Below are 14,300 nucleotides of genomic sequence, written 5' to 3'. Positions count from 1 at the left end.
AATACTTTGGGCTTGATTCTATTCTGCGCAAAGTGAATAGCGCTGGGAATCAGCACTCGGAGCTATTCAATACACCGTGCTTCTAAGCCTGACTACGGATTTCTTCTCGCACCCCTCCGGGGATGCGAGCAGACATCCGACAAAAGTCCAGGCACCAGGCTGTTTTCCGCCCTTCGCGCCTGGAAAACAGCATCACGCCGGGAAGTTAGGTCGGGGAATGTCCGTTCTCGCGCCTTAAACAGGGTAAACAACGCGCAGAATAGAACAGCTGCGGGAGCTATCTCCCGGCGCTATTTACATCGCAGGCAATTGAATCGAGCCCTTTATGTCAGAGGTTCCCAAACTCTGTTCTCAAGGCACCCTAACAGTCCAGGTTTTAAGGACATCCATGCTTGACCACAGGTGACTGAATTAGTACCTCTGTCAATTTGATTTAACCACCTGTGCTCATATATATCTAAAACCTGAACTGTTAGGATGCTTTGAGGACCGCGTTTGGGAACCTCTGCTTTGTGTCAAATGTAAACGGGATACATTGCATTGAATACCTACCTACCTGTCTCTTCTTCAGACACACTTTATATTGAATTTAAATGTCACTCACTGTTATTTATATAGTTTTTCCAATTGAAACTGTATGCCTCGTTACTGACCAAAAACACTGCAACTGTTTTAATAACTATAAAACTATGGAGTCCATTTACTAAGCCTTGGATTAAGATAAAGTACCAGCCAATCAGCACCTAAATGCCATGTCACAGGCTGTGTTTGAAAAATGACAAAAGCTGGTTGGCTGGTATTTAATATCCATCCAAGGCTTAGTAAATAGACCCCTATGTATTATTGTTTTTTTTTGTTTTTTTAATGAAGTGTTTATACCTTATATAGGCAATATTAATTTCTAGAACCTAATTTAATATTTACAAAGATATGCAAGTACATTTACTACTTAGGCAGTTACATTACATTGTTTCAGACAAGGTAACTGCAAATATAAATAAATACAAATCAGACCAGTTTAATTTGGAGTGGAGGATAGACTTTAAATGAGAGCTAAAGAAAGACAATATATTGGGCAATATATTCCAAAGATTAGAGGTTTACTTAGTAAACACTTATCCTGCAATTGAAAACTAATTTAATAGTAAATAAATGTAATTTAATATTATTAGTTGTGCATTTATTAAATTACTTCTCAGCAACTGTGCTAGAGGTTAAACAATTAGGGGATTAAAGAATTATTGCGTAATATAGACAAGGACATATTTTCCATGGACAAAAGTCAAACAGTGACACCAAGTGGTCAGATAATTATAATCTGTAACTTTTTGTTAATAAATGGCTGTTCCACATGGATTAGGAATCTTTTATTACAGTATAATATATTAAAAGTATAACGTAGGATATATCTCCTGCATTAGGCAAACTAATGCTGCAGACTGCAGTATCCATTATTGTCAGTGGGGCTTGGTGTCTGGACCTATTTACCAAGTTATGAAGAGTTTTTAGCTCTTTTTTTCAAAATAAATCCAGTTTTTTCGCATTATACTCTGCGCTGTATATGTGAAATTTATATAGCACTGAATGTGTCTGAGGCAATAACAGTCAATTCCTTCTGCGGCAAGCTGTGGTGAAGTTGGTGTAGGACTGGGAAATTTAGGGTCAAATCCCACTTGCGAAATGTGAACAATCACAGCCAAATGCAGAATGAGTTTTTGTGGACATTTTGCAAATTTCTAGCAGAATTATTATTAAAACACACACAGCTAGTGAATATACTGGTAGGTTAATTGGCTCCCAACAAAATTGACCATAGTGTGTATGTGTGTGAGCATGTGGTAGGGAATATAGATTGTAAGCTCCACTGGGGCAGGGACAGATGTGAATGGCAAATATTCTCTGTAAAGCGCTGCGGAATATGTGTGCGCTATATAAATAACTGGTAATAATAATAATTACAGAATCTATATTCTATTGCTCCGTAACAGGTAAATATGCACTTACTTAGGTTGCCATGAACCAAGAACTTACCATATCGACATTTGTATTGACAAACTCCATTTCGTCCACCCAGGATTTCCAAAAAGGAGTCAAAATAACCATTGACTGCCTCAAATCCATCGCGTATTGTTCCAATGCCCCAGTCTGAGGAGTCTTCAGGGGGGATCTGGCTGGTGGTGGTATTTTGTGTTACATCGTCTGTACTAGTGGCTATGCTAAGTGCCAGACAAAGCACAGTGGTTCTAAAAATCACCTTCATTCTGTGCTGAGACCTCAGCTGTGCAGGTTATTTGTGTTGTGAGACTGCAGTTTCTATAATGCCTGAGAATGGACTTTACACACTGAAATGTAACTGAGGTGAGGTCACTGCAATAATAAAAAAGTCAGGGAACATTCAGTGCAAAGGTTGGCCCTGGTGGAAGTCTGACCAGGAGATGATTAGTCAGACTTTTAGCAAGTGATTTCTCTAAATACATCAGACTACATCTACAATATTTTAGCCATATACCCAAAATTTCAGGTCTTGTATTTTATCTTTTTCTGTATACATTGAATTGGCATTATTATAACACAAAATATCATATAGGATGGCAGGAGGGAATAACTAGACAGATAAAAAAGCCAGAGGTGGCCGCTATGAGAACATTTAATTAAACGGACATCTAAACCCAGAATAGTATGAAGGTCAGGGCTATATTTCAGCTGGAAGTTCATGGAAAAAATGACATAGGGGTCTATGTTCTAAGCCTTGGAGAAAGAGAAAGTGGACGGATATAAAGTACCAACCAATCAGCTCCTAACCCACTTTACAAACTATGTTTGAAAAATATTTGAAATATTTATAGAGTCTGCACTAGTATACACATTGTATGAAACGTGAATAAAGATAATCAACAAACCAACATCATGGTCTTTTCAAAGTCAATCTTACAGGACACTTGGTTGGTGGTGCTCCCAAAGCAGTGAAATATAAATACACTCTTTGATGAAATAAAAAAAATGTGTAAAATCACACAGTAAGTTATTTATATATAGTTATTACTGCGAAAAAAAAATTCAATCATATGCCCTAATCATCCAAATCAATATTTCACTAGTTAGTAGGGAATAGATTGGACACCCACCTCAATTTGATGTATTGTAGATAAAGTATATAATTAACTTCATATGACCATTAGAATTTTCAGTATCAGACTAGTACTTTCTACATCAAATAGTCTCTTAGCATACTTCATATATTACACATGATTAATGTCTGTGGTAGTGTATAAATAAATAAGTGGCTATAAATACTGACACACAGACTATCAAGGAAATGTCTTCTTTGGTTTAATTTAGGCTATTCGTAAAACATTGCAAGATTTCAATAATGAATAATAATCTCATATTTAGTCTCTGATAAATGTAGGATTCAAGCAGCAGGGGTTATGCAGATTGCAAGATAGTGATCTAATTGTTTCTGTACATGCAACCATATAAACAAAGAAAACAGGTTTAACTTAGTTGAAAAATAATCAATCTGCTTTAACCTTGATTCTCATCAAATAAATCCCACAGATCTCATATTGAGTGCATTAAGCAGGTATTCCGAATGAGTTACGCATGATATGGAACACATCAATAATGTGAAACTATTATGGTTGTGTGCACATTGGAATATCACTGGACGTCTGTATGGAAATAGGAGAATGTAGAAAAGCCCAGGGAGGGAACTGTGTCTCACCACCTCTGCTTTCCCTTGTCTGAGGGCATCGGACAAGGGATGAGAGGGTGGTGAACACTGACCCCGGGGAAACAACAGATTGAGCGCTTCTGCTGTCCTAATCATGTGTAATATATTTTATTTATTACCATAGTTATTTATATAGCACGCACATATTCCACAGCACTTTACAGAGAATATTTGGCCATTCACATCAGTCACTGCCCCAATGGAGCTTACAGTTTATATTCCCTATCACATACGTACACACATACACACTAGGGTTAATTTGTGTTGGAAGCCAATTAACCTGCCAATATATTTTTGGAGTGCGGGAGGAAACCCATGCAAGCACAGGGAGAATATACAAACTCCGCACAGGTAGGGCCGTGGTGGGAATCGAACCCATGACCTCAGCGCTGAGGCAGTAATGCTAACCATTACACCATCTGTGCTGCCCACATATATGAAGTATGCTAAGAGGCTGTTTGATGTAGAAAGTATTATGGTGCATACACACGGTCAGACTTTGTAAGACGATATGAACGATATTGTATCGTTCATATCGTCCATTTTTTGGCCCCTTCCAAATGACGGACGATGCGCGGGCACGGATGGTCGATAACGACCATCGCCCGTGCATGCAGTCCAACCTGGTTGATATTGACCAGGTTACTATAGGGACCCACAATCGTTGATCACGGGTCGTTATAGTCGTTTGGGGGTTGCTGGTGGTGAGGTTCTCTACTGTGTGGCATAAATGACTCTACTATGTGTAATAGGATGAATAAGGGGCTCTACTGTGTGTAATAGGATGAATAAGGGGCTCTACAGTGTGGCATAAGGTGAATAACGGACACTACTGTTTGGTATAAGGTGAGTAACGGTAAATATGAAACATATCAAGAGGACATATTTGTAGGTGGGCACAAATGTATACTTTGCAGTGGCACCGAACACCCCTTGTGCCGTCCCTGATTGCAGTATTAGTAAAGATCTTCAGTGCAGGTCATCACTTTTAAAACTTGTGGAAATTGAAATCTAGAGGTTTTTTGTTAAACTTACATTTTTATTGTAACAGTCTGGGATTGTATTGATCCCAGAATAACTAAATTCCTAGTATATATTTTCTAGACCAGTGGTTTTGTCTTTAGTGCCATGTCAGGATATCCTTAATCCCAACCTTATTTTAGCCACTGAGATATATAAGATAATAGACAACACTTTCTGACTGATAGTGATTCTAGACAGCAGTTTGTGGAACACTCAGATTCTGTGCAGGGAGCTGACTCAGAGGACAAAGTTCTGTAGAAAGAGATAGCAAAATATACTGATAAATATAGATTCTGGGTAGATCAGATTGCAGTTATATCTGGCCCCTCTACTCTTTTATTGCACTGCTTAAAGGAATAAAGGTCGCTGTCTTCCTTTGCTAATAACAACGTGTCCTCATTTGCTAGTTTCAGACTGTAAGTTGAATGAAAACATATATCTGGTGGTAACACATAAATATTTAGCAAATAAACTTGTGGTGAAATTAGTCATCCCCATTGTAAAGCAAGTGTTATGCTTTTGGATTTACAATTCTCTGTAAAATGGGTTATATTGAGTGCTATTTCCGGCAGCGAGCGTGACACTAAAGAACACCCCAAGGCTACTGTATGTGCAGTTACTGCACACTGACAGATAACCACAAGAGTACCTCTGTAGCACAAAGCATACATCTCAACACCCCAGTTTATCAGGAAAGTCCAGATTTGAGAAGACTGTCCTGCGATTGGCACATTTGTAACCAATTTGCAGGCGGTGGGGGTATTTACTCAGTCGTATGTAGCGGACCATTGTGTGGGTCATAAAAAATGTTCTTCATGTGAAAATGTAGCGGGATGCTAGGCACGGGACAAGCGTTCAGTGGAGGGCTAAAAGGGGGCAGGTGCAACTAAACAACATATAAAAGAATACGAGTGACCAGATGACATATGTATATTAGAGATGTGCGGGTTCGGTTTTACTTGGTTCTTTTCGCCAATATTATCCCAAGTTCAGATTTATTTTATTGGCTATCCAAAACACGTGATAGCCGATAACCAATAAGATACAGTTTTTGAGATCCGACTATATTCGAGTAATACCGAACCCGTACATCTCTAATGTATATATGATGTTGTTTATTGTCTTAGAAGACCCAGTGCTTCATTATAAACAACTGGTAGTATAAAATCCCAAGGAGTGCGAATGGTTGCCAGGGATATTAGCAGGCTCCTTTACAGTGCCTCTATCCATAGTGATGAATGGACACTACATCTCCCTCTAGACACCTATTGATGTGGCAACCTTCCTTGAAATAGGTATATGGGGTTTACAGGGTGGTGAGTATGCCCCTTTAGAGGGTAACTATCCTTATGTTACTTACGTCACCCTTTGTACACTGTACATGTGTAACTGCAAACCCTTCTGCATCCTCTGGATACCTGTGGTGTAGCCACCTTCCTGAATAGGCATAACGGGTTAACCGGGTGGTGCTCATCGCGTCATGGCTACGTTTTCTCACTGCGATTTGTATTAAATAAGTCCCGGCAGCAAGGAGGCTCTTGTGCAAAAGAGTTGATGTTTACCCCCTTGCCTGCCAGCTGAAGCCTAGCGGGACTAAAGAAGCTGGTGGGTGTAAAGCCAACACAGAGAGACATGAGAGGATCATTCTAGCACTTGGCAAAGTGAGGTGCTGAACCCTTTGGGGAATAGCAGACGTTGGATGGACTGTCCTATAATTTATATGAAAACGTTTATTACCTATTATTGATGAACGTGAGGCTTTTATCATCATGTACTGTTCTTATTGATGCAATATGTTTATATGTAAACTTCAATAAATTTTTCTGAATATATATATATATATATATACATACATACATACATACATATATATATATATATATATATAATCTCTTAGCAGATTGATCTTTGCACCCCCCTTGGTGATATGTTGGGATTTGTTACCATCTAGAATATAATAGTAACAGTCTACTTTGCTATCAGGTCATACCCAGCCTGCTGTCACCCCGACACTCTGCTTCTAGACTTAGTGACTGCAGTGCACAGAAATGCCGCCCACCGATGACTGCTTTATTATGAGAGGCTGATAATCTGCTACCTTACATCGGACACGAACAATTTTCCAACCAATTGTTTATTCTGATAAACCACGTATGATATGTTCTCAATACCTCTCAGGGACATATCTAATATTATATGCGGTGCCCCAAAATATTAAATTCTTTATCGCCACAATAAGGAATCTTTTGTTGTCTGAATTTATTAAGTACAGTCACTGGTACAAGGGCTCTGATAAGAGCCTGTCCTGGAAATCAGTAAAGTGATCGCTTATGGGGACCCTGACACAGCTACTGTGCATGTGCGGTCATCAGACTGTACATGTGTAAGTGGACAATAATGGGGAGGGATCTTTCGGATCCCTCTCCTGAAACATTTTGTAAAATGTAGCCCATGGGCTACAGTGGCTAATGCTAATGTCATATAAGACGTTCCGGATAATGACTTTCTCTGGAGCTTGGTAACTTTCACAATTTAGCAGCCCCATAGACACCTGCTGTGGTCAACAACTCCCACATCTTGGAGATACTTAATTTTTGAGGGTATCCCCTGAAAATAGGATTTTTCAGCTGAATAGACTATGGACACTCTTGCTGTATGTCTGGATGATTTGTACAAGATTTTGTGAAACCAATCAAGCATGTAATTGGACAGACTCCTTTTGGTCTTAATATTTACGCTGGTAAAATAAGATTAAAAACTCACTTTATCCCAACATAAACTACCAGCTAATATTATTGCTGGTGCCTGGGTATACAGTAAGTAATATAAAACAACACGCAAAGCTGCTCAGGTCATGTAGTGATTAATAGTTTATTACTGTCCTAATCATCTTGGGCAATAGTACATTACTCCTATTTGATTTTTTTTCTTAGTTATTGAATCAGCAACATTTGGGACAAAGTTCAGGATCATTACTTTGACTTACTACTGTCAGCCATAATAATGTATATAGCTATTATTACTATTTACTATAACCAGATACTATTGTATAAGCAGCCTTAAATCTGTCTAGTAGGTGCGCACTAGATATGAGGAAAGGCCCGACTCCCCCCTGAGCTCTTAGTGCAGCTACAGAAATAGGGACCACGACACACTATGTAAGTATAGTAGGGCACCTCACCTCTCTCCCTACTCATCTCCTTTCCACCCGTCAGTCAGGCCCACAATAGCAATGCCCCACCTAATCAGTTTGGCCGAGAACAGCAAGAGAAATGCCATTGTTCCATTACCAGGACTGACACAGGGGCTGATTCAGACCCGCTCGCAAGCGGGTCGATATTCTCCGAAATGCGCGAGACCCGTCCAGCGACGGCTGCTCCATCACTACGGGTCTCGCTACAAGACGGGGCGGCTGTCGATGTTGATTGACAGCTCGCCTCGTTTTGTAGGCGGGGTGGGGAGTGGCTGCACAAACGCAGGCATTCCCTTAGGAACGCCTGGCGTTTGTGGGCAGCCCTACTGACATCACTAGTGATGTCAGTAGCGTTCTTCCTGCTCTATTAGAGCAGGGAGTCCACTCAGGCTTGCGAGAGCTGAGACCCTATCACAGGGTCTCCTCGCAAGCCCATACCTCCCAACATGACCCTCTCCAGGAGGGACACAATGCTCTGGTCCTGGACTTCCCTGGTAATTTATGATTGGTGGAGGCTCCAGAGGTGAGACTGCAGCACAGTCCAAAATTCAAATAGGGGAGTCACATCAACTGCCAGTGAGTCCCAGCCAGTGATGTTTGGCAGCGTGTGAAATGACAGTTGGTGTGACTCCCCTATTTGAATTTTGAACTGTGCTGCAGCCCCACCTCTTACCAGGGAAGCCCAGGACCAGAGCATTGTGTCCCTCCTGGAGAGGATCATGTTGGGAGGTATGCAAGCCCGATGGTCACGATAATCGCGATGGGCTCCAGGCCGCTAGCAAAAGCTGTCGGTGGTCACCCACAGCTTAGCGAGCAGCCTGAAGACGAAAAAAAATAAAAAATGCCCTGATTCAGAGCGCCTATGAATCAGGCTCAGTCAGGATATGTCCTCCTGTTACCATGGAGATGGAGTGGGGAGGAGGAGCTTAGCTGGAAGTCACCTGATCTTGGCTCTCATTGGGGTCACTTACACCCTAATATCTGTCCCCTTATAGGCACTCTAATATTCAGGGGCAGATCCAGAAAAAAAATGTCATGTAGTGCACCATAAGTGGAGGGAGGGGCATGGTTAGAAGTGGAAGGGGAGTAACCAAGCTTGAGGGGGTGTGACAGGGTGTCGTCAAGTGCTCGGTGCGAATATAGGGTGTGTCCATGGTCGATGTACACTACTGGAGGTCCACAGTTATATCTTTTACCTTATACCTGTTTACAATTGTTTATTTCCATACGGCCCTATTAACAAATATAAAAAACGAATAGAAGAAAAAAAAATGCATATAAAAGTTTGGTTGTCTAAAGAGGCATTTGTGAGCGGTGTCGGACAGGGGTATCAGGGGCCCACCAGAGAAAGGCTGTGGTAGAGGCCCATGCTTAAGGAGTGTGGCCAGAAACCAGAGGCTTGGCCAACCATTAGAGAGAACACAGCCTGCAGACAGCATGGATACTACAGTGCATGGTCTGGGCACCATAAATATATATAGAAAACTATAGTGCTGGGAATGCAGTGTAATGTAACATATTTATAAAAATAAATCACATGATAGTGATCCGGCCTATATATACCACATTAAAATACTCTATATATGATAGGAGACCCCATACACACCTGCTAGTATCTAAAACTGAATGAGAATTACATTAGGTGCAGTAAAGGCCAAATCCATGCCACTGTAAAACAATCACCAAAGGTTCTGTTATCTACATTGTTACCACTGGGATGACTTAAGTGCTGGTCACTTTTTTTATTTACGATAAGAGCTGTCCTTTGTGGTCTGGGGACTTCCGGGTTTATGACCCTAATGGATCCCTCTCAGGGTGGTGTCTGATAATCAGCCCATAGGCTTCTATTACGCAATACCATCTATAGATGGCCTTGCATATCAGGTCCAAGTTCCAGAAAGTTTTACTTTCCGAAGCTTGTGCATAAGGGGAATGTGGTCAAACCTGTGAAAACATCATTTGACCGCATTTCTAGTGTTGATGTATCCTGCCCTGGATCTGCTAACCCAAATGCTAATTTTGATTGGTAGGTGGGCAGATCTTCGTGCGGTTTCTATAGCAACAAACTCAGCACCCATGTTCCTGGTCTGCCAGGTAACTGATCTTCTTTTTTTTTTTTTTTTTAATTCTTTATTTAGGAAGCTCACAAAAACAGATATGGAAGACATAAACAGAATAAGCCTTACAAATGAACTATTTTTAAATCAAATTATTTGCAGTAAACCAAAACATATAAGGGGATTGGTAGAAGGGGGGAAGGCATAGGGGAGGGGGGTGGGGAGGTGGGAAACAGGACTACCAAGAGAAATAAGGTATCGTAAAGAATACCAGATATTGGACAGAAAGCGTTAGAAGAAGAAAGTGCCGCTTGAAGAACAAGAAAAGTATTCAGCTAGTTAGAGGAGTTTGCCACTTAGAGGTCAGAGCAGAGGGAGGAGAGCCATCCAATGCGCATGAGTCATATATGGGTAGCAGGTGTGGAGATCAAAGGTGGAGTGGTGCCATCATATCAGAGTCATGGGGCCCAGACTTGGGAGAACATATGACCTCTATCATGAAGATAGTAAGTGATATTTTCCATCTCTGCTATATGCCTGATTTGCAACTTCAGGGCAGAGAGGGATGGTGGAAGAGGGTTCTTCCAGTTGCGAGCAATCAAACTCCTGGCAGCAACTAAAATATTTGATAACAATTTAACAGAGCGCTTATTAAAATCAGGAGGGGGGAAACTTAAAAGGAAGGTCCATGGGTCCTTCGCAATTGGGTTGTCAAATATATTATTCAGAAGAGTATGGACCAAGGTCAAAAAGGGTTCGAGGACTGGGCATGTCCACCAGATATGGGCTAGGGTTCCCCGAAGGCCAGGGGCGTAACTACAACTTTGTGGGCCCCATAGCAAAAAATTCTTAAGGGGCCCCCAACTCCGGTCTCAACCAGAGTGTATACATATATATAAATGTATATACAAATATATATATATATATATATATATATATTAGCTCCCATCAGCTCATAGCCCCTCACTCCCCTCACCTCATAGCACCTCTTACTCCCCTCACCTTGTAGCATCTCACACCCCTCACTCCACCTGTAGAACCTCTCACTCCCCCTGTAGCACCTGTCACTCCCCCTGTAGCATCTCTCACTCCCCCTGTAGCACCTGTCACTCCTCACTCCCCCTGTAGTATCTCTCACTCCCCCTGTAACAGCTCACTCCCCCTGTAGCACCTCTCACTCCCCCTGTAGCACCTCTCACTCCCCCTGTAGCACCTCACTCCCCCTGTAGCATCTCTCACTCCTCCTCTAACACATCACTCCCCCTGTAACACCTCACTCCCTCTGTAGCACCTGTCACTCCCCCTGTAGCATCTCTCACTCCCCCTGTAGCATCTCTCACTCCCCCTGTAACACCTCACTCCCCTTGTAGCATCTCTCACTCCCCTTGTAACACCTGTCACTCCCCCTGTAGCACCTGTCACTCCCCCTGTAGCACCTGTCACTCCCCCTGTAGCACCTCACTCCCCCTGTAGCACCTCACTCCCCCTGTAGCATCTCTCACTCCCCCTGTAACACCTCACTCCCTCTGTAACACCTCACTCCCCCTTTAGCACCTCACTCCCCCTGTAGCATCTCTCACTCCCCCTTTAGCACCTCACTCCCCCTGTAGCACCTCTCACTCCCCCTGTAGCACCTCTCACTCCCTCTGCAGCACCTCATTTCCCCATAGCACCTGTCACTCCCCCCTCTTGAGCACCTCACTCCTCCTGTAACACCTCACTCCCCTTTAGCACCTCTCACTTTCCTGTAGCACCTCACTCCCCCTTTAGCACCTCTCACTTCCCCGTGGCACCTCACTCCCACTGTAGCACCTATCACTCCCCCTGTAGCACCTCACTCCCCCTGTAGCACCTATCACTCCCCCTGTAGCACCTCACTCCCCCTGTAACACCTCACTCCCCCTGTAGCACCTCACTCCCCTGTTGCACCTCTCACTCCCCCTGTATCACCTGTCACTCCCCCTGTAACACCTCACTCCCCCTGTAGCATCTCTCACTCCCCCTGTAGCATCTCTCACTCCCCCTGTAGCACCTGTCACTCCCCCTGTAACACCTCACTCCCCCTGTAGCATCTCTCACTCCCCCTGTAGCACCTGTCACTCCCCCTGTAACACCTCACTCCCCCTGTAGCATCTCACTCCCCCTGTAACACCTCACTCCCCCTGTAGCACCTGTCACTCCCCCTTTAGCACCTCACTCCCCCTGTAGCACCTCTCACTCCCCCTGTAGCACCTCACTACCCCTTTAGCACCTCATTTCCCCATAGCACCTGTCACTCCCCCCTCTTTAGCACCTCACTCCCCCTTTAGCACCTCTCACTTCCCTGTAGCACCTCACTCCCCCTTTAGCACCTCTCACTTCCCTGTAGCACCTCACTCCCCCTTTAGCACCTCTCACTTCCCCTTTAGCACCTCACTCCCACTGTAGCACCTATCACTCCCACTGTAGCACCTCACTCCCCCTGTAGCATCTCTCACTCCCCCTGTAACACCTTACTCCCCCTGTAACACCTCACTCCCCCTGTAGCATCTCTCACTCCCCCCTGTAACACCTCACTCCCCCTGTAGCATCTCACTGACTCCCCTCAATCATCCGAGGGAGGGGAGTTCAATGTATTACGCGGGACAGTCTGGTCGGCACTCGGAGCATCAGCAGCGCTGCAGCAGGGCACGGGATAGCGTGTGTCCTTCTGTGACTGACTGTCAGCAGCGGGGGCGGGTAGACTCTGGCCGCACTGCGGGAGGGAGGGAGGCCCGGGGAACAGGGTTGTACTCACCACATTAGGCTGACAGCAGACTCTCCAGCTGCATCTTCTTCCTGCGCTGCTTCCTGTTGCGGCTCTGGGCGGCTCTTCACAGCAGTACAGGACTTGAAAGCAGTATGCCGGCTTAACTACAGAGGGTGCAGCAGGGCCGGATTAAATAAACTTTATATTGAAAAGTGCAATTTGCTTGCTGGAACTCGGGCACCCCCTAGCGGCGGGCCCCATAGCAACTGCACCCCCTGTAGTTACGCCACTGCCGAAGGACACAGTTTCTCCAACAGAAGGGTGAAGCAGAGGGATACATATGGGAGAGCCGTACCGGGGTATAATACCAGCGGTAGTATAATTTATAAGAAGTTTCTTTAAGGCGGGTAGAGATAGAGGTTTTAGCAATTGCCAGTCTCATGTCGTCCCAAGCCTCTACGTCAGGTGAAGGGCCAAGGTCTACTTCCCAGGAGGATTCATGGGGATTATTAGTGGGGAGAACCGCATCGACGAGGATATTGTAGATTTGAGAGATCATTCCCTTAGACATAGGGCAATGTTTACAGAGCGGTTCAAATGGGGTGAGGTCGCGAAGAAGCAGGGTTCGTGGCAGGGAACCTAAAAAATGACGTATTTGGAAATATTCAAAGGGATTTAGGGGTTGGGCTGGACATTGTACTTGTAAGTCTGAGAAGGAAAGCCAAAGCCCCTGTGAACTAAAATCAGCGGGAAATTTAAAGGACGCCTGTATCCACGACTTCATGCGGGCCACCTGCAAACCTGGGGGAAAATTGGGGTTAACCATATGGGTGTAAGAGGAGATATAGGGGTGGTAATAGCAAATTTAAATGAGTATAAAGCCCATATCCATAAAAGGAATTTAATTGTTGGTGGGAGGTTGGAGGAGGGGGAATGATGTTTCCTCTGGAGGCCCCACCGGGAGGAAAGGTCTGGGGAATTGATATAATTGGATTCAATATCAAGCCAGGAGGTCGTTCCACGAGGGGAGTAGGAGGAAACTATTTGAGTAAAATGTGAGGCTAGGTAGTAGAGTTTAAAATCAGGGAGTCCTCTACCCCCTTTGGAAATAGGTTTCTTTAGGATAGTCGAAGATAAGCGAGGGGGTTTGCCATTCCAAATAAACTGGTTAATACATTTCTGAATATTGTGAAGGAGAGTAAGGGGAACTGCCACCGGGAGGGTTTGGAAAAGGTAGAGCCATTTAGGGAGAACATTCATCTTGATTGCTATGATCCTGCCCAGCCATGAAAGTATAAGCCGCTTCCAGGAAGTCAGATCCGCCCGAAGCTTTGTAAAAAGCTGTGGAAAGTTCTCCTTATATAATAATTTGTAATGGGATGTCAGGAAGATCCCAAGATATTTGATTTTCCTATGTTGCCATTTATAATTGAGGAATATGAAAGAGCATGACTTCTGATTTAGAATAGTTAATCTTATACCCAGAGAGTATACTATAGCGGTTTAGTAGGTGATAAAGGTTGGGTAAAGAAATCCGAGGTTGGGTGAGCGTGAGCAAAATATCGT

General features: G+C 43.6%; 1 protein-coding gene across 1 annotated transcript in view; it reads right to left on the bottom strand.

The window, feature by feature from the left end:
* The window catches only part of PLA2G12B (phospholipase A2 group XIIB), a 28,444-nt gene extending 26,184 nt beyond the window's left edge, over positions 1 to 2,260 (bottom strand). The window contains exon 1 of the mRNA XM_088473727.1: positions 2,032 to 2,260. Within this exon, the coding sequence (XP_088329853.1) occupies positions 2,032 to 2,260 (229 nt within the window). The remainder of the gene's footprint in view (positions 1 to 2,031) is intronic.
* Between the last annotated feature and the right edge of the window lie 12,040 nt (positions 2,261 to 14,300).

Source organism: Taudactylus pleione, unplaced genomic scaffold, assembly GCF_031769625.1.
Source record: "Taudactylus pleione unplaced genomic scaffold, aTauple2 ptg000016l, whole genome shotgun sequence".
Taxonomy (NCBI): Eukaryota; Metazoa; Chordata; class Amphibia; order Anura; family Myobatrachidae; genus Taudactylus; species Taudactylus pleione.
This window is presented reverse-complemented; position numbering and strand designations above follow the sequence as displayed.